The 20,845-nt window shown below is 46.5% G+C and overlaps 1 protein-coding gene across 1 annotated transcript in view; it reads left to right on the top strand.

The window, feature by feature from the left end:
* The window catches only part of PNPLA1 (patatin like phospholipase domain containing 1), a 56,180-nt gene that overhangs the window by 25,730 nt on the left and 9,605 nt on the right, over window positions 1-20,845 (top strand). The window contains exons 2-6 of the mRNA XM_043450022.1: window positions 464-696; window positions 2,568-2,633; window positions 3,702-3,911; window positions 4,828-4,888; window positions 19,457-20,023. Of these exons, the coding sequence (XP_043305957.1) occupies window positions 464-696; window positions 2,568-2,633; window positions 3,702-3,911; window positions 4,828-4,888; window positions 19,457-20,023 (1,137 nt within the window). The remainder of the gene's footprint in view (window positions 1-463; window positions 697-2,567; window positions 2,634-3,701; window positions 3,912-4,827; window positions 4,889-19,456; window positions 20,024-20,845) is intronic.

The following is a 20,845-nucleotide window of genomic DNA, read 5'->3' on the forward strand; positions in this document are numbered from 1 at the left end:
TTGATATTTCTCCTGACAATCTTGATTCCAGCTTGTGCTTCCTCCAGCCCAGCGTTTCTCATGATGTACTCTGCATATAAGTTACTATATCACTATTTTAATGGGACTCTCATAGAGGGCCAAAAGCCTCTAAGACTCAAAAGAATGCAGTCTAGTGGTGGGGTAGAAAAGTGGTCCTTTGCCCTCAACTGAAGGAGGCAGGACGCCTGACTAGTGGTGAGCTCTCAGGAGCCAGTGATTTCATTCCTCTCTGCCTCGCTTTCCTCACGTGCAGAATGACAGGTTGATGCCTGAGACCTCTCCTGTGTCAGAATTACAGGTTTTTCTATTTACTGGTTGCAGGGATGAGATGGCATAATCGCCCCTGAGATGGCATAATTGCCCCTGAGATGGCATAATTGCCCCTGACCTCTTTATGCCATAGGGGCTGCTGAGCACCCGCTCCTCTCTGCTTCCTCCACAGATGAATACCTTCGAGTCCTCAATGTGGGTGTGGCCGAGGTGAAGAAGTCCTTCTTGGGGCCCTTATCGCCATCCTGTAAGATGGTGCAGATGATGAGGCAGTTTCTGTACCGTGTCCTGCCTGAGGACTCCTACAAGGTCACCACTGGGAAGCTCCACGTGGCCCTCACCCGGTTCACGGATGGAGAGAGTGTGGTGGTTTCGGAGTATACGTCCAAGGAAGAGCTCATTGAGGCAAGGGGGCGGGACCTGGGTGTGGGGGCGGGGGCGGGGTGGGCGGGGCCGGGGAATAAGGGCGGGGCCGGGGAATAAGGGCGGGGCCGGGAGGGCGGGGCTGGAAATGAGAACAGGGACAGGGAGCTGGGGCCGAAAAGGAGAGGCTGGTCTTGCTTTTTTGACAGGCCTCTGGTAAGGTCCGCCTGTCTGCCTCACTTCCTTCTATTTTCTGCTTCCCAAGTTCTTCCCTCCCTTCGGGCTCCTGCCATCCGTCTTTCTGTCAGGCAAGCTGTGAAACGAGATGGGCACAGAGAGACGCCAAAAACGAATCAGACTTGGTCACCATCCTGCACTTGAGCGCTCAGGGTCCCGCCCGTTTTGCCTCTGCCTTGCCCTCTGCTCTGATCCCGCAGCTTCTCAGAGGCCCGTCTGTATTATCAGCAGAGGTCCTGTGGCTCCTGTCGGCCTGGGCTGCAGGGTTTCCCCGCTGAGTTACCCCCAGTTTGTGGGAACGGCCTCGCTTCGCCCTCTCTCTTCCTTTGGTCCTTGATAAAAAGGACTGCGTTATCATGAAATGGAAAGAGGGCTCTGATAGTGAACTTTCCTAAGCTCATTAATATAATTTAAAAAATAATTTTATTTACTTATTTATTGGCTGCGCGGGTCTTTGTTGCTGCACGGGCTTTTCTCTCGTTGCAGGGGGTGGGGCTACTCTCTAGTTGAGGTGCAAGGGCTTCTCATTGCGGTGGCTCCTCTTGTTGCTGAGTCTGGGCTCTAGGGTGCTCAGGCGTCATTAGTTGCTGCTTCTGGGCTCTGAAGCACAAGCTCAGTAGCTGTGGCGCACAGCCTTAGTTGCTCCGAGGCATGTAGGATCTTTCTGGAAACCAGGGATCGAACTCATGTCTCCTATACTGGCAGGCAGATTCTTTACCACTGAGCCGATCATCAGGGAAGCCCCCATTAATATAAATTTTAGTTATGAATTCTTCGTGTTGAAGAGTGCTATGGATATGCCCAATTTTCTTTCAGGACAAAGGGGTTGAGGCCACGCCCCCTCCACCCTTATTTCCACTCCCTTTCCCTCCTCTGAATGCAAAGCCCTTGCTGCCCATCCTCACTTCCCCAGATTGGCATGGCTTTGATCCCTGTGAGGGGGATGAATAGACAGTGGGCATGGACACTTCCTCCAACCGCCTCATGTCCCCTGGGTTTATTAGCACCCAGTTCTTCAAGACTTTTCTCTCCCCAGTCCACTTTCCCCTCCTACTGATACCAGCCAGAGCAGGTCCCGCAAACCCGGCCCTGTGCCTTTGCTCCTGCTGTTCCTTCTGCCTGGGATGCCCTTCCCCCTTTCTACCCCACTTCACCTGCTCAGTGAGACTCCAGTCACGCCTGCAAGGGAACTTTCCCTCATTACCTGCCAGCCTCGCACCCCCTGGGTTGGGCACTTCTTTGGGGCCACGTTGCCCATGCCCACCTCCATCACAGCCCTGATCACCCCATGTACTGTCACCTACTTGTTCTCCCTCTTTGAACATTCCCAAGGGTGAGCATATCCCTTGATTCCAAAGGATCAGATTCCAAAGGCCCAGGGCAGATACATAACAACGGTTGTTGAATTCCACTGGATTCATGGAAATTTGGGGCCAGAAGGAAGCCTGGAGATCACTGAGGCTGCTCTGTCCCTTTAAAGCTGGGACACCGCACCCAGACCAACCAAGGAGGTTACCAAGGACCCAGCCAGGAACTGACTTGGGGCTTCACTTCCCAGGGCAAAGCCTCCACCTTGGTGTAAGGAGGGCCAGGCTGGTGGTGGCCAGAGGCTGTAGGTGAGTCCTCTCCACTCACCCCCAGGCCTCGGGCACCTCAGCCCTGTTCTTTCTCCACAGGCCCTGTATTGCAGCTGCTTCGTCCCGGTGTACTGCGGCCTTATTCCTCCAACTTACCGTGGAGTGGTATGTGCTTCAGTGTGGGAGGGGGCAAGCTGGGATCCAGGGGGGCCCCTGTCACCCACATCTGTGAGGGATGGTCTCAGAACTCAGTGGGAAGACCACAAGAATTGAAAAGGCCCTTGTGTTTTCCTACTCAGAATTCCCAATGTAGATGGATTTCTGGGGTTTTAAGATGACCTTTCCCCCACTGGGCTGGGCTTCTTTCTGCATGTACCAACCCATTACTGAGCCTGGCAAGTCAAGGCTCCACAAGTTTGCCAGATTTTCCCAGTAGGAAAATGCAGTGTGAGACTGCGCCTCTAACCAGCTTCAGCTGATGCAGATGCTGCTGGTCCACAGACCGCACTCTGAGCAGGAGGATTTAACCCATATCCCTTCCTCATTTTATATCTAGAGAAAATGAGATCCAGAGACTAGGAGTCAGCTAGCAGATGGACCCTTAGTGCATGCCATCCATGTAATTCTCAGGTGCCCAGAGAGTTGGAGCCTCTGCGTCTGTGATCCTTTGTTCATAGTCGAGGGAACAGAAGCCCCAAGAGGGGAAGGGACTTGAGGGTGGACACTAGGTGGTGAGGAGGGTTCTGAAGGGTTTTCAGGGGGAGGTCTGACCTCAACAGAGGGAGGCAACTGGGATCTGCGGCAGCCTGGAGGGGGAATGTCTCACAACCTGCTCGGACTCACTGCATGTACAGCTTCTCATAAGGCCCTGGGGTCGGGTTCCATTCCCCAGCCCTGCCCTCAGCCGTTGAGGGACTTCACAAAAGATGACTATGACAACTTTATCCAGAGCATGGATGCCCCTGAACCTTGGTGTCAAAGCGTCTCCCAAGGGACCCATTTCCTTTTTTCTTTTTTTTTTGGCCTTACCATGCGGCCTTCGAAATCTTAGTTCCAGACTAGGGATCAAACCCGTGCCATGCCCCCACACCCCTCCCCTTCCACTGGGAGGGCAGAGTGTTAACCTCTGGACCATTAGGGAAGTCCCAAGACCCCTTTCTTTGATGACCTGAGTGGGGGAGAGGGCCTGTGACCCCAGATGAGTGTTTCTCATGGGCACCCCCTGCCCCACAGCGGTACATCGACGGGGGCTTCACCGGCATGCAGCCCTGCTCCTTCTGGACCGACTCCATCACCATCTCCACCTTCAGCGGGCAGCAGGACATCTGCCCGCGGGACTGCCCTGCCATCTTCCATGATTTCCGCCTGTTCAACTGCTCCTTCCAGTTCTCCTTGGAGAACATTGCCAGGATGACCCATGCCCTGTTCCCCCCAGACCTGATGGTGAGAGGCACGAGGGAGGCAGAGGGATCTGAGTGTGGGGGCAGGGAGAGCCAGGGAGGGTGGTGGCGTGGGGAGGGGGACTGGGACGGGGAGCCAGTGGGGCCCACTCAGTCCATCTGTGCTTTCCCCCTTCGCTGGTCCCTTAAACTTCCTTGTAAACCTGCATCCTGGCCTTGCTGCTACCCAGGAATGAACAAGTGCCCCAGGGGCTCCCAGCCTCAATTCTCTCCCCCTGATTATGTCAGAACCGCTGATAGGAATGCTGGCTGAACTCACGCATTCTGACATTCAGTGTGGGGTCAGCAAACTATGGCTCAGGGGCCAAATTCAGCCCATCGCTTGTCAGCTAAGAATGGACTTTCTATTTTTAAGGCATTGTTAAAAATAAAAAGAGAAGTGACAGAGACTGTGTGTGACCAGCAAAGCCCCGAATATTTACTGTTTGGCCCTTTACAGAAAAGGTGTTATGGGCAATATCTCGGGTAATCCGCCAGCATCCTCTGTAATACATACAGATATTATTCCCATTTTACAAGTGAAGAAACTGAGGCTGTGAGATGTCATATTCAGACAGCCACCAAGCCGATAAGTGGCCACACTGGGATTTGAGCCCAGTCTCCTAAATCTGCTCTTTCTACTGTCCGAATGCACCTTCTTCGGTTCTGCTATAGACCTCTCACATTCTGCGGCCCAGGGGAAACTGATGGTCAGCTGTGAATGGTTTAACACCTTCATGCAGCATCACTATGGGCACATGGTCAGGAATTGCCCCCCACTTCTTAGCAGATAGCAAGGGAGGGGTACATTTTGAAAAGCCCATCAGATGAAGCTGAAGAGCAGAAGCAGCTGCTTTGGGCCAGGGGGCCGCCAGGCTCTGCGTTGCTGCACCCTTACTTCCTGGTGCTCCGCCTTGCAGATCCTCCACGATTATTACTACCGAGGGTATGAAGATGCTGTTTTGTACTTGAGGAGGCTGAGTGAGTACCATGTGGGGCCAGGAGCAAGGGGGGCAGGGGTAGGGTGGGGTAGGTGGGGCAAAGACAGAAAGTAGAAGGGCTGAGTGAAGGAGCGTTTCCCACAGTCTGTGAACTGGAGGTGCTCTTCAGCCAGAAGAGCCAGAAATGGGTACAAGAACCCGACTGTCTTCATTGTCCGGGACAGGCCGCTGTGGCCAGAATTATGGTCTGTGTGGAAAGGGGGGTTTAAATTAACTGACTGGACTGTGTCTACAGTTTTTGTACAGATAAATTTTCTGGATTTAAAAACTATGTTTAGGTTGGGACTTTGCAGGCGGTCCATTTGTTAAAACTTCACAGTCCAAAGCAGGGGGTGTGGGTCAGAACCCTGGTCAGAGAGCTAGGAACCCACATGCCTTGTGACCAAAAAACCAAAACATAAAACAGAAGCGATATTGTAAATGATTCCTGGATCAAAGGGTGTTTACCAAATGTTCACTTCAGTTCAGTTTTTCAGTTGTGTCTGACCCTTTGTGACCCCATGGACTGTAGCAACCAGGCCTCCCTGTCCATCACCAACTCCCTGAACTTGTTCAAACTCATGTCCATCAAGTCAGTGATGCCATCCAGCCATCTCATCCTCTGTCATCCCCTTCTCCTCCTGCCTTCAATCTTTCCCAGCATCAGGGTCTTTCCCAAGGAGTCAGTTCTTTGCATCAGGTGGCCAAAGTATTGGAGTTTCAGCTTCAGCATCAGTCCTCCCAATGAGTATTCAAGACTGATTTCCTTTAGGATTGACTGGTTTGATCTCCTTGCAGTCCAAGGGACTCAGGAGTCTTCTCCAGCACCACAGTTCAAAAGCATAAATTCTTCAGACTCAACTTCCTTTATGGTCCGACTCACATCCATATACAACTACTGGAAAAACCACAGCTTTGACTAGATGGACCTTTGTTGGCAAAGTAATGTCTCTGCTTTTTAATATGCTGTCTAGGTTGGTCATCGCTTTTCTTCCAAGGGACAGTTCAGTTCAGTTGCTCAGTCGTGTCTGAATCTTTGCGACCCCATGAACCACAGCATGCCAGACCTCCCTGTCCATCACCAACTCCCGGAGTCCACCCAAACCCATGTCCATCGAGTCGGTGATGCCATCTAACCATCTCATCCTCTGTTGTCCCCTTCTCCTCCTGCCTTCAATCTTTCCCAGCATCAGGGTCTTTTCAAATGAGTCAGCTCTTCCCATCAGGTGGCCAAAGTATTGGAGTTTCAGCTTCAACATCAGTCCTTCCAATGAACACCCAGGACTGATCTCCTTTAGGATGGACTGGTTGGATCTTCTTCCAGTCCAAGGGACTCTCAAGAGTCTTTTCCAACACCACAGTTCAAAAGCATCAATTCTTCTGTGCTCAACTTTCTTTATAGTGCAACTCTCACTTCCATACGTGACTACTGGAAAAACCATAGCCTTGACTAGAATGACCTTTGTTGACAAAGTAATGTCTCTGCTTTTTAATATGCTGTTTAGGTTGGTCATAACTTTCCTTCCAAGGAGTAAGCGTCTTTTAATTTCATGGCTGCAATCACCATCTGCAGTGATTTTGGAGCCCAAAAAAATAAAGTCAGCCACTGGTTTCCATTGTTTCCCCATCTATTTGCCATGAAGTGATGGGACCAATTGCCACGATTTTAGTTTTTTGAATGTTGAGTTTTAAGCCAACTTTTTCATTCTCCTCTTTCACTTTCATCAAGAGGCTTTTTAGTTCTTCTCTTTCTGCCATAAGGGTGGTATCATCTGCATATCCGAGGTTATTGATATTTCTCCCGGCAATCTTGATTCCAGCTTGTGCTTCGTCCAGCCCAGCATTCACATGATGTACTTTGCATATAAGTTAAGTAAGCCGGGTGACAATATACAGCCTTGACACACTCCTTTTCCTATTTGGAACTAGTCTGTTGTTCCATGTCTGGTTCTAACTGTTGCTTCCTGACCTGCATACAGATTTCTCAGGAGGCAGATAAGATCTGGTATTCCCATCTTCTAAAGAATTTTCCACAGATTGTTGTGATCCACACAGTCAAAGGCTTTAGTGTAAGTCAATGAAGAAGAAATAGATGTTTTTCTGGAACTCTCTTGCTTTTTCTATGATCCAGCGGATGTTGGCAATTTGATTTCTGGTTCCTCTGCCTTTTCTAAATCCAGCTTGAACATCTCAGTTCACGTACCGCTGAAGCCTAGGTTGGAGAATTCTGAGCATTACTTTGCTAGCATGTGAGATGAGTGTAATTGTGTGGTAGTTTGAACATTCTTTGGCATTGCTTTTCTTTGATATTGGAATGAAAACAGACCTTTTCCAGTCCTGTGGCCACTGCTGAGTTTTCCAGATTTGCTGGCCTATTGAGTGCAGCCCTTTCACAGCCTAATCTTTTAGGATTTGAAATAGCTCAACTGGAATTCCATCACCTCCACTAGCTTTGTTCATAGTGATGCTTCCTAAGACCACTTGACTTCGCACTCCAGAATGTCTGGCTCCAGGTGAGTGATCGCGCCATCTTGGTTATCTGGGTCATTAAGACCTTTTCTGTATAGTTCTTTTGTGTATTCTTGCCACCTCTTCTTAATATCTTCTGCTTTTGTTAGGTCCATACCATCTCTGTCCTTTATTGAGCCCATCTTTGCATGAAATGTCCCCTTGGTATCTCTAATTTTTTTGAAGAGATCTCTAGTCTTTCCCATTCTATTGTTTTCCTCTATTTCTTTGCACTGATCACTGAGAAAGGCTTTCTTATCCTTGCTATTCTTTGGAACTCTGCATTCACATGGATATATCTTTCCTTTTCTCCTTTGCCTTTCGCTTCTCTTCTTTTCTCAGCTATTTGTAAGGTCTCCTCGGACAACCATTCTGCCTTTTTGCATTTCTTTTTCTTGGGGATGGTCTTGCTCCCTGTCTCCTGTGCCGTGTTTTGAACTGCATCCATTGTTCTTCAGGCAGTCTATCTATCCAATCTAATCCCTTGAATCTATTTGTCACTTCCACTGTATAATCGTAAGGGATTTGATTTAGGTCATACCTGAATGGTCTAGTGCTTTTCCCTACTTTCTTCAGTTTAAGTCTGTATTTTGTGATAAGGAGTTCATGATCTGAGCCACAATCAGCTCCTGGTCTTGTTTTTGCTGACTGTATAGAGCTTCTCCATTTTTGGCTGCAAAGAATATAATCAACCTGATTTCAGTATTGACCATCTGGTGATATCCATGTATAGAGTCGTCTCTTGTGTTGCTAGAAGAGGGTGTTTGCTATGACCAGTGAGTTCTCTTGGCAAAACTCTATTAGCCTTTGCCCTGCTTCATTTTGTGCTCCAAGGCCAAACTTGCCTGTTACTCCAGGTATCTCTTGACTTCCTACTTTTGCATTCCAGTCCCCTATGATGAAAAGGAGATCTTTTTTTGGTGTTAGTTCTAGAAGGTCTTGTATGTCTTCATAGAACTGTTCAATTTCAGCTTCTTCATTCAAGTCTGTGCCCCAGCCATTAATGCCGAAGAAGCTGAAGTTGAATGGTTCTGCAGATATCTGCAGAATATCTCAAAGATATTTTTGTGTGTATCCCTTGATGGGAAACATGACCTTGCCCCAAGGCTGCTCTTGGCTGTTTCTCCTTGGTTTCCCAATCCCTCCCTTCCCTAATTAACAACTGCTTGAACCTGCCCACTTGAACTCAGGGAAGGTTGAGGAGGCTGAATGAAGGCTGTTTCCTATAATCAAAGAAATAGGGGACACAGTAAGACTTTGTGCCTACGAGCTCCGCAGGGCCCTGTGGAATCATGGTGACCTTTTTCTGTATGTAGTTTAAATGATATGTGTTTTAGGAGTGAGATTAATAGATTGAATGTGGTTTTTCTTCTCCCTAGGATATATGCATTTAAAAACTTTTTTCTCCAAAATTGCCTCCTGCTTTCCCAACCTTCCTCTGTCCTGAATCTACTTTCTCCTGGGTCCTTTCTCCCAGCTAGGAGGATGGGGAGCAGGGTGGAGAGAATGTGGGCTCTGGAAGCAAGCGGCTCTGGGCCAGGACCCCCATCCCCCGAGCTGTGTGAGCTCCAGGAAATCACTCCACCTCTCTGAGTCTTGGTTCCTAATCTGTAAGAAGGGCTTAGATCCTGGTTCTCGACACACCAGCTGGGTGACCTTGAGTAAGTAATTCACCTCCTGGGGCCTGTTTCTCATCTGTACAAGGTGGCTGGTGGTGGACCGGATCTCCACGTTTTACTCCTAGCCATGGTCAATCCAGTCCACTGCCTGCTCTGACCTCAGAGACAGGCCCCTCCTCTCACCTCTCTGCAGAACCTCTCGGCAGACAGATGCCTCCTGACCCCGATTGTCCTCTGACAACTCCTCCATCCTCCGCATTTGCACAGGGGACAGCTGGGAAGCTGAACCGCAAGTATCCAAAAGGAGGACCACCTGAAGGATGTGTGGTGGGGAAGATGAGGCCTCACCTCCAGAGCCCCAGGAACAGGAGGGTCTGGCTAGGGCCTGGGCTCCTTCCCACTGCCAACTGGGGGTCCCTCCATTCTTTCCTCAGTGATGGTGTATGCTGAGGACTTGGGGTTTGGGGATCCCCTGTTTGGTTCTCGGATCTTGGAGCAGACACCAATTCCCTGCTGCAGGAAATCCGCCTACAGCTCAGATGGCAGCCTGGCTACCTGGCTGCCTCCATACCTGTCTCTCCCTTAGAATTCTCCCTTATCTCCCTCTCAGGGCAAGCCCCAGGGAGAGATACAAAGTGGATTGTTAAGCATCTCTCATCTCCCCTGTTTCTCAGGAGCCCCCTATTTCACCCTCTGGAGGAACCCCGTGACTCCTCACCCTTCCCCCTTCCACCCTTAGCTGGTTGGGACATTCTCACAGGTGTGAATGGTGGTCTTAAACCCAAGGATGAAACTCTAATAGTAGCGTTGCAGCCATCCACTCCTGAATTGGGGACAGTATATGCAGGATGGCAGATTTTCCCCAATGGCCCTGGAATCACTCCAAGTAGGAACAGACACAACTCATAAGGGAGATAATGTCTCATGCCAGCTGCCAGCTGTTTTTGCTTCCTCTCCCAACTTGCCAGGGTGTGCATGGCTTTCTGAGTGCAAGCTTCAGCTCCAGCACCTAAACCCTCTTGGGTTTGATGGGACTGGAGTTTTCTCCTGGCACCAGATGCAGGCAGGAAATACTGACATATCCTGAGAAACTGTGGTTGGTGCCCAGAGCTACACTCTCTTAATCCCCACCTACCATCTGGGAGCAGAAATCGGAAGTCTGCTCCAGCCTCCTGCCTGTTTTCTGAAAGGGGGTCAGCTCCGGCAGGAAGCCACACCCGCAAGGTGTCACCCTCAACTCCTCAGCTCACATCCTGGCATCCTCAGTCTCCTCCTTCCTAAAGGCTCACACTGAGTTAATTATTTCTGCCACCAGGTGAGCCTCCCTCTCCACCCCTGGCCTCCCCTGGCAGTTGCCTTCTGCCAAAACAAAGGGCACTGCTTGCTGGCACCCTTCAAAATCCGCCTTCCCCACACAGATGCCTGGACATGGGTGCTGAGTGAGACAGGAGCTCGGAAGTGGCCACGTTTGAAATATCTGTCCCATACCCAAGCATGCCCGGCCAGGCTGATCTTCCTACCTCTCTTCCTCCCGCTCACAGTTGGATAGGTTTTCACACACACACCTGTGAAACCAGCACTGCAATCAAGACTGGGAACAATCCATCAAGCCCCATTTCCTCATGCCATTTTGGGATCTCTCCCACCTTCCCTCATCCCCCCACCCTCAAGCAAACCTTGATGTCTTTCTGTCATTATATATCAATTTTCATTTTTAGATTTTTTTTTTTTTTTGATAGATGTAGTCTTATAGTATGAATTCTTTTTTGTCTGCTTTTTTTCACTCAGCATGATTATTCTGAGATTCATCCGTGTCATTGCTTGGTATAAATAGTTCATTCCCATTTGCATTCTAATCAACTGTGTGAAAATACCACAGTTCATTTATCCATTCACCCTTTAATGGGCATATAGGTTGTACCCAAATTGGGGCTGTTATGAATAAAGCTGCTATGTACATTTCCCGGGTTTCCCAGGTGGCACTAGTGGTAAAGAACCTGCCTGCCAATACAGCAGAATATAAGAGACATGGGTTTGATCCCTGGGTCAGGAAGATCCCCTGGAGGAAGGCATGGCAACCCACTCCAGTGTTCTTGCCTAGAGAATCCCATGGACAGAGGAGCCTGGCAGGCTATGGCCCACAGGGTTGCAAAGAGTTGGACATGACTGAAGCGACTTGGCATGCATGCATGTATACATTTCAGGCTTGAGTTTCTGTATGGACAAAAGCTTTTATTTCTCTTGGGTAAATACACAGGAGTGGAATGACCAGATCATATGGTGGAGGTATGTTTAATATATAATGTATGTATGCAAATATATGTATAATATATACTATTTTAATATAAAATATAATGTATAAAATAGTAGTAAAACACACATAACATAAAATGTATCATCTTAACCGGTATAAATGTACAATTCAGTAGTGTTAAACATACATTGTTGTACAACCAGTCTCCTGAACGTTTCCATCTTGAAAAACTAAAAGTCTATCCCCATTAACCAACTCCCCATTTCCCCCTTCCCCTAGGCCCTGACAATCACCATTCTATTTCTATGAGTTTGAATACTTTAGATACCTCATGTCAGTGGAATTGTAATAGTATTTGTCTTTTTGTGACTGGTTTATTTCATGTATAATGTCCTCAAGATTCAGGCATGTTGTAGCATGTGACAGGATTTCCTTCCTTAAGGCTAGAGAATATAGACCATGAATATAGACCAAATTTTCTTTATCTATTCATTTATCAATGGACATTTGGGTTGCTTCCACCTCTTGGCTATTGTGAATAATACTGCAAGGAACATGGGTGTGCAGATATCTCTTTGAGATCCTGTTTTCAATTCTTTTAGATATGTATAGACTGAGACACATACCCAGAATGTATGTTCGACTTTTTAAAAAGTTGGCAAATTATCTTCCAAAGTGATTGTATCGTTTTACATTCCCAACTATGTATGAGAATTCCAGTTTCTCCACATTCTCACCAACACTTGGTATGGTCAATCTCTTTTATTTTTTGTGTTTTTAAAAAAATATTTATTTGGCTGAACTGGATCTTAGTTGCAGCATGTAGAATCTCTTAGTTGCGGCATTTGAATTCAGCTGTGGTATGTGGGATCTAGCTCCCTGACCACAGGTTGAACTTGGACCCCTGCATTGGGAGTGTGGAATCTGAGCCACTGGATTCCCAGCCACTGGAAGTTTCCTGGTCAGTTTTTTTAATATTAGCCATTCTAATAGGTGTGTTGTGGTATCTTATTGTGATTTTAATCGGCATTTCCTTAATGACTAATAATATTTAACATCTTTTCATTTGATAATTAGTTGTTCAAGTATATTCTTTGGTGAAGTGTCTGTTCAACTCTTCTGCCCAATTTCCCCCTATACCTTTATTGGTTAAGCTTTATTTTTTTGAATTGTTTTAGATTTACAGGAAAAATGTGAAAATAGTACAGAGAGTTTCCATATACCCCACATTTAGGTTTCCCTATTATTTTATGTCTCACACTGGTTAGATACTATAGCATAGTACATAAATCATTTGGTACGTATTATGGCATATTGTTTATAATTAATGAACCAATATTGATAAACTGTTACTAACTGAAGCCCATTCTTTATTCAGACTTCCTTAGTTTTTACCTAATGTCCTTTTTCTGACCCAGTATCCCATCCAGGATCCCAAGTCACATCTAGCTGTGCTGTCTCCTCAGGCTCCTCTTATCTGTCACAGTCGCTCAGACTCTCCTTGTTTTTAATGACCTGTGTACTTTGGCCATCTGATGCAAAGAACTGACTCATTTGAAAAGACCCTGATGGTGGGGAAAATTGAAGGCAAGAGGAGAAGGGGATGACGGTTGGATGGCATCACTGACTGAGTGGACATGGTTTGAGTAAGCTCCGGGAGTTGGTGATGGACAGGGAGGCCTGGCGTGCTGCGGTTCATGGGGTCACAAAGAGTTGGACACAACTGAATGACTGAACTGAACTGTGCTGTACTTAGTCGCTCAGTCGTGTCTGACACTTTGCAACCCCACGGACTGTAGCCCGCCAGGCTCCTCTGTCCACTCGGATCCTCCACACAAGAACACTGGAGTGGGTTGCCATGCCCTCCTCCAGGGGATCTTCCCAACCCAGGGTTTGAAACCAGGCCTCCTGCATTGCAGGCGGATTCTTTACCTGTTGAGCCACCAGAGAAGCCCAAGAATCCTGGAGTGGGTAGCCTATCCCTTCTCCAGGGGATCTTCCTGACCCAGAAATTGAATCGGGGTCTCCTGTATGGCAGGCAGATTCTTTACCAGCTGAGCTACCAGGGAAGCCCTTTTAATGAACTACTGGCCAGATATTTTGTAGGATGTCCCTCAGTTGGGGTTTGCTTGAAGTTTTTTCTCATGATTAGACTGGGGTTGTGGATTTGGGGGAGGAAGACAACTGATGCAAAGTGCCTTTCTCATCACATTGTATCGAGGATACGTGCTGCCTACATGACTATCACTGAGGACACTGGCCCTGGTCACCTGGCTGAGGTCGTATTTCTGGTGTCTCCACTCTAAAGTTACTCTTTCTCCTTTTCATACCGTACTCTTTGGAAGGAAGTCACTATGCAAAGCCCACATGCAAGGAGTAGATTATTTTCCACTTCTTTAAGGGCCGAAATATCTACTGAAATTATTGGGAATTCTGCATGAGAGATTTGTCTCTTTCTTCCCCATTGACTTACCTATTCAATCGTCTATTTATTCAGTATGGACTCTTGAGTACTTATTTTTTACTGTGAATTATTATTCAGTCCTACTTTATTTATTTTGTTAGTCAAATTGTTCCAATTTTGACCACTAGGAGCCCTTTCAATTGGCTCTTTGCCCATTTACAAAATGGAATTGGTTGTTTTCTTATTAAGAGCTTTTATATGTTCTCTATAAATGCCCTTTTTCAGAAATACTATATGCAAATACTTTCTCCCAGTCCATGATTTCTCTACCCAACTCCTTAAGAGTGTCTTCTGAAAAGGAGAATTTTTTTATTTCAGTAGGGTCCATATTAATTTTTATCCTTTGTGGATCATGCTTTTGGTGTCTTTATCTAAGAAATCTTTGCCTCATTCAAGATTACAAAATATCTCTCTCCTTTGTTTTCTTCTAGGGAATTTTTAATATTTTAAAATACAAAGGTTTTATTATTAAAAACCAAATAACTGAGTCATGGTGAACTCAGTTCAATTATTTTAGGCAGTTACAGTGTACAAGGAGATTAACATTTACCAGTAAGAAAAACAGGTATAGGCAATTAATTTCTTAGAGACATTAGTGATTGGAAGGAGTCTAGGGAAAAGGAAATGTTCAGTCTGTAAAAGAAAACAAACAAAAAAAAATGACCCCCAAATTAAATAGAGCTATTTTTGCAATTTTATTAAAAATTCAGTGTTTTAATAATTAGATGAAAAAGGATATGTGCCCTCCAAAAAGTCACTCCACTTGCACCAAAAGACTTGATTCTTTTTTTTCCTAGTAGAGCAATATTTCTTTTTATTTTTTAATTGAAGTATAATTAGAGATATAATTGACACAGAGCATTATATTAGTGTCAGGTGTACAGATGATGATTAAAAATTTGTGTATGTTGCAAAACGACCCTCACAAAAAGTCTAGTTACAAGGGAGGTGGGAGGGGGGATCGGGATGGGGAACACATGTAAATCCATGGCTGATTCATGTCAATGTATGGCAAAAACCACTACAATATTGTAATTAGCCTCCAACTAATAAAAATAAATGGGGGGGGGGGGAAATCTAGTTACTTCCATCACTACACAGAGTTATAAAAAACCTTTTTTTTCTTGTGATGGGATTTTTTTTTTTTTTTTTTTTTTTTAGTGGAGTGCAGTTTATTACACCGGCGGGCCCAAGGCAGAGTCTCCTCTTAGCCAAGGACCCCGACCAGCATTTGTGAAAATCTTTTATACCCCATGTGTCCAAACCCACTACCCCAATTCCCTTGAGACTTACATAAACAAAGGAAGGGTAAATACAACTACAATAACCCCATCATTCACGTGTTATGTGTTCAAACAGTCAATAATCAATAAGCCCGCAGTTACATTCCAAATAGTTAATAACTGATAGGGTGATTAGTGTCTGTTCTTCAAGATTCCCCTGCCCAGAGGGGGGTCTTATCCTTCCATTGTCATTCCCACAGGCGCTAAGCACAGAGTTCAGAGTCCACTGGAGAGGTGGCCGCGCACGATCAGCACAGACAGGCCTGAGATGGAGTCCAGGCCCTATGAATTCCTTCTTCATTCCCCCTTCTTGATGCTCTTAGTTTCCATAACGAGCATCATTTATTGAGATATATTGTACCTTAGCCCTCCTGCCACCCACATGAGAGAATGCTATCAATCTCTGGGTTACAAAATTCACAAGGCATTGTAGGAAGCAGGGCCCACAAAGCAGTATGATCAAGATTACTCTAACAACAGTTCATTAGACATGGCTTTCACTTCATTTTGCATATCCTCCAAGGCAGCAGATACATCTTCAGACAGGTCAGGAATGTACACACCATTTGCCAAAGTCCCTCCTTGAGCTGCTGTGAGTATGTCTAATGCCATCCTATTTTGAATTACTGCCTTCCTCATCTGAATCTGTTCTTCGTTCAAAGCTTGAATGGCTTTAGTACTGTCTAAGAGGGCCTGTTTAATGAAATTAGTTAAGGCCTCTACCTTAACCATGATATCCGTTGTCCCTACAGAGGGTATAAACAAGGCAGCAAGATAGTCATACCATTGGAACACAGATCGTGTCCATCTTGCATGCAGATAAGGCAGGTTTACTGGAGGCTGCTGTAGGCTAGGCTTAATTCTGCCATGGGCGAAAGCAAATCCTAATGCGCAACGCCCCACCCAGCCAACTGGTAACCATGGCCATAAGTTAAGCCCACAGAGCCACTGGGTCCCATTGGGGGCTACCCAGCGGATTCCAGGATTATATTTCCAGTCGGAACCGGGCCACTGAGCAGACTGATTGGGGTGATAGGTAACTTCCAAGATTTGTTTACTTTGTTCAGGGGACAAATAACAATTCTTTTGGGTCTAGGGGATGGTCTCCAAATCCAACTTTCTGTTCTTTTTGTTCCCAGCAAATAGTAGCAGGGGCAATCAACTGTCCTTTCTCAGGAGTCATCCAGAAATATTCATCCCAGACCTGGTAGTATTGCTCAAGGCACCGGGAGGCCTGTCCCCCCTTTTGTAAGGGAGCCCTTTTCCTCTTTAATTCTCACATATGAGGTATAAGCCTTTGTTATCTCCGTAAGGCTGGTGTTCATGTTAAATGTAACCCTATGTCCCTGGCCCATTGATGGCTTCTTCTAACACCAGAGGGCAAAGAAAGGTTATGGTTGGTGAGAGAGAGGAAAGTTCCTTTCTGTTGTTAAAGTCCCCATAACGGAGTGACGATACCCACCAGGGGAGTCTGTCTATTACTGACAGGGACTCTACGAACTCCGGGAAAGCTGGCTGTTGCAGAAACTTCACCTGGCCCTGGATCGGGCATTAAGGTGGCCTCCGGTCCTGGTGAAGCACTGGGAGGCAGGCGTGTCATTATCCAGCATGGGGGAGGGGTCAGGTCATCCCCGTCCAAATCCTGTAGAATTTCCTTTTTTATCATCAGTCAATTTTTGTGCCATTAATATTTTTCCCTTTCCCTTCTGGATACAGAATCTTGTCCAAGTAGGAGGGTCTCAAGCTAACCCTAGCCATGAGTCAATAGATGGATATTGATCCAGGTGTCCTGGCTCTCCTGTGACTTTAAGTTCACGGTGTTCTCTGGTGGCCATCCTGCTCCCATAGGGGTCCATTCGACCTCACAGAGTATGTGGAGGCAGTTAGGCTTCATCTTCACCCCATAGTCTCCTCCTAATCCCTTCTTTAAATTTTTAATCATGCACTCCAATACAGTTGCCTTAGATTCACTTTCCCCCATCTTGCTTACCTTCTCGGACCTTCTTCTACTTTTCCTTTTCGTTCTGTCTACGAAGTTCTCAGTACCCTATGTACTTCTGACATTTCCACTCAGTGACACTTAAATTGCCATTCTGCCTCCTTCCTAATTGGGGCGAGAAGAGCCTTACCTGCCAGACCCCAGAGGGAGAAGTGGGATCGGCGTGTCTTTACCTGCCAGTCAGCATAGCTGAACCAGAACATCACATGGTCCAAGACTGTTTCTCCCTTAAAGTCCATTCTGCCTTGGTGGGCTTGATCAGAAACACAGATGGGTTAAATATCCCATGTCCCAGGCCATCTCCGGAAAAGCCAATTCATACTCACTTCTGTATCCCCCTCCTTCTAGCCTAACAATTCCGAGGGGGTCAAGAATTTCACAGCAGACGAGACACCTCCTGGGGGAGGGCAGAATACGAGCATACAAGGACCAGTTTCCTATCCTAAAAATCCCCTGGCGATCGCTTGGTAATAATATTCCCCGAGACAGCGTGGACACACCTCCTAAATGACCTTCACAAATTTCCTTCCTAAACCCTGGCACGCTCGTCGACCTGTGTACCAAGCAATTGCCACCTGCCTATTCCAGGCTCCTGTGGGTCCCCGCTCCTTCTGGTCCCTCCCAGGGGGGTGATCAGGCCCCCTCTTCCACCCTGCTGGGTGGGCTCCTCCTCACCTGAGCGCTCAGTTCCCTGCTGCCGTTCACTACCTGCCAAAGCGAAGAAACCGGGCTTTGAAAGGCTGAATTCTTCCAGAGGGGTGAGGCGCCTTCCCCCTCTAGGAGATTCAAGCCACAAAGCCTCGGGGTGGCCTCAAATGAGACCTGTCTCCTCAAAGTGAGGAGTTTCCCGGCCAATGCACCAAATGTTATAGCCACGCTTTCCGGGAAACAGACTCACTCAGAAGGACAATGCAGATAGTGGAGTGCAGTTTATTACGCCGGCGGGCCCAAGGCAGAGTCTCCTCTTAGCCAAGGACCGATGGGAATTTTTAAGATCTACTCTCTTAGCAACTTTCAAATATTCAATACAGTATTGTTAATACTAACTCTAGTCACCAGATTGTACATTCCATCCTGTGACTTATTTATTTTATAACTAGAAGTTTGTACCTTTCGACCCCTTTCACCCATTTCACTCACTCCCCACCGTTCTTCATTCTTTCTTTCATTTATCATTTCATTTATTCATTTATTTATTTATTTCATTATTATTTATTTATTCATTCATTCATTCATTTATTATTCATTTATCATTTATTTATTTATCATTTCATTTTTTCATTCTTTCATTCTTTTATTCTTTCTTTCATTCATTCTTTTAGGTTTTCATTTGTGTCTGTGATCTATCTTTTAAGTTAATTTTTTTATAAGGTACAAGATATAAATCTAAGTTCTTTATAAAAAATGGGTATCATATTATTAGATATCATATTATTATTTACATGATATCATGTTGAGATATCATATCATTATTTAGCTATCATATTATTCCAGCATTGTTTGTCGAAAAGACTTTGCTTTCTCCGTTGAAATAACTTTGCATCTTGGACTAAAATCAGTTGTCTATGTATGTCATGGGTCTGTTTCTGGACCTTCTGTTTTGTACCATTGATAGATTTACCCATCTTTATGTCAGTACCATACTGTCTTGATCATTATAGCTTTATAATAAATCTTGAAAGCAGGTAGTCTTAGTTCTCCAGCTTTTGTTCTATTTTCAAAGTTGTTTTTGTTATTCTAGGTCCTTTGTATTTTCATATGAATTTTTTAAATGGCTTGTGAATTTCTACACTGAAAGCAATCACATTATATTTTTCTTGTCAACTTACTCTCTCATCCTCTGCAATTACCACCTCAAACCTTCTGCTCCTGACCTCCAGTCTTCTACTCTACCTGGCTTCCTACTTCACAGACAAAACCAAAGCCATCAGAGGGGAGTTCTCTCGACATTGTGCCACCAAATATACAGACTCACCTTTCCCTGACCCTTCTTAGCATATGTCTAGAGCTCACCCACCCACCTGGGCTCAGATCCCATTCCTGTCTCAGAATTCTCCAATTTTTCATCATTCCCCCTCTCTCTGCAACCTCCATCTCTCCACTGGGTCCTTACCAGCAATGTTTAAATCTACCCCAGCCTTCTATCAATACACAATCACTCAATATAAATTCAAGTAAGTAAAGAAAGGCTGTTGAAAAGCACTAATCCAGGAATTCCCTGGTGGCCCAGGGTTAGAATTCTGGGCTTTCTCCACCATGGCTGGGTTCAATCCTTGGCCAGGGAACAGATCCCTCTAGACACAAGGCAAAAGCAAAACAAAAACAATGACAAGCACTCATCCTGTTTATGAAAATAATTTGGGAAACCATTCTTTGCAAACACCATGCTGATGTCAGGGGTTAGAAATGCCACCTGTGACCCCATGCTGTTGTTTTTCCTAGATGCTGCTTATCTTAATTCTCCTTCCAAGAGAGTGATTTTCCCCCGGGTAGAAGTGTACTGCCAGATAGAACTCGCCCTTGGCAACGAGTGTCCTGAACGCTGTCAACCGAGCCTCCAAAGAGAGTCGGCCAGGCCAGAAGAATCCAGACAACTTCATACACAGTGGGCTCCCAAAGGGGATGGAAAGGGTAGCTGCAGTCCACCTCTGTCCCCACCCCTGCAGGCACCCGAATCCACAGGTGACTGGCCTGTGGAGTCACCTGTTTCATCACCTGCATTGCCAGCAGCCTCATCACCATCACGTTCTCCAGCTGACTTGCCACCTGCGTCACTCCCAGCTGTGCACTTACTCCCCAGCTCAACACCTGGGCTGTCACCTGTATCACCATCACAGCAGATACAACCGACTGGATCTCCACCCCAGTCCCCACCGCCCCAGGCATCTGCGTCACCCAGGCCATCCCTGGGGCCTTCCACTGTGCGGGCACCTCCAACGCTGCCCCGATCTTCTTCAGCATCACCTGCACAGCCACCTGCGGAGGCACTGGGCCCAGAACAGCCCCAAGGTATGGACCCTTCTGGCCTCTCTCAGCTGCCTCACATCCGGAGCCCACTGGCAAGTGTGTGACGATGTGGTAGCTAATAGCCATTGCTTTGGAGGGGTGCACTGGTGAAGTTAGTTAGCCCTTAGCTTTAATAGCTCTGCTGGTTACGAGGAGAGGCCACCATGAGAGGGCAGTGTACTTGGCTTTTTGTTTTTTCCTTTAGTCTGTGCATACATCGCTTCATTAGTGTCCGACTCTTTGCGACCCTAGGGACCATAACCTGCCAGGCTCCTCCGTCCATGGGATTCTCCAGGCAAGAATATTGGAATGGGTTGCCATTCCCTCCTCTAGGGGATCTTCCCGACCCAGGGATCAAACCTGTGTCTCTTACATCTCCTGCATCAGCAGGCAGGTTCTTTACGACTAGTTCCTGTCTAGTGATTCTCAAAGTGCGGTCCCCAACCAGCAGGAATAGCACCACCTGAGGACTTGTTAGAAATAAAAATTCTCAGGTCCTACCACATACCTGCTAAATCAACAATTCTAGGGGTGGGATCCAGCTGTCTGCATTTTTTACCAGCCCTCCCAGTTCTTTCACCCTCTCACGTTTGAGAACTGCTCCTCTCGTAGATTTTTATTGGGAAAGCCACTGTGCCAGGGCAGCGGCACTCGAAGAGCGGTCTGTGGACCAGTGCCAGTCTCTGAATTATTGTTACTTGTGCACAATGAAATGAGTGCAGAAAGTGAGAGCAAGCATTTCGAAACGTTTATAGCAATAAGATAGAGCCCTGACGTTCAAGAGTTTCGTCATTTTCCCACTAGTTCATCTGTAATGTATTTTAC

Source organism: Cervus canadensis, chromosome 28 (assembly GCF_019320065.1).
Source record: "Cervus canadensis isolate Bull #8, Minnesota chromosome 28, ASM1932006v1, whole genome shotgun sequence".
Classification (NCBI taxonomy): domain Eukaryota; kingdom Metazoa; phylum Chordata; class Mammalia; order Artiodactyla; family Cervidae; genus Cervus; species Cervus canadensis.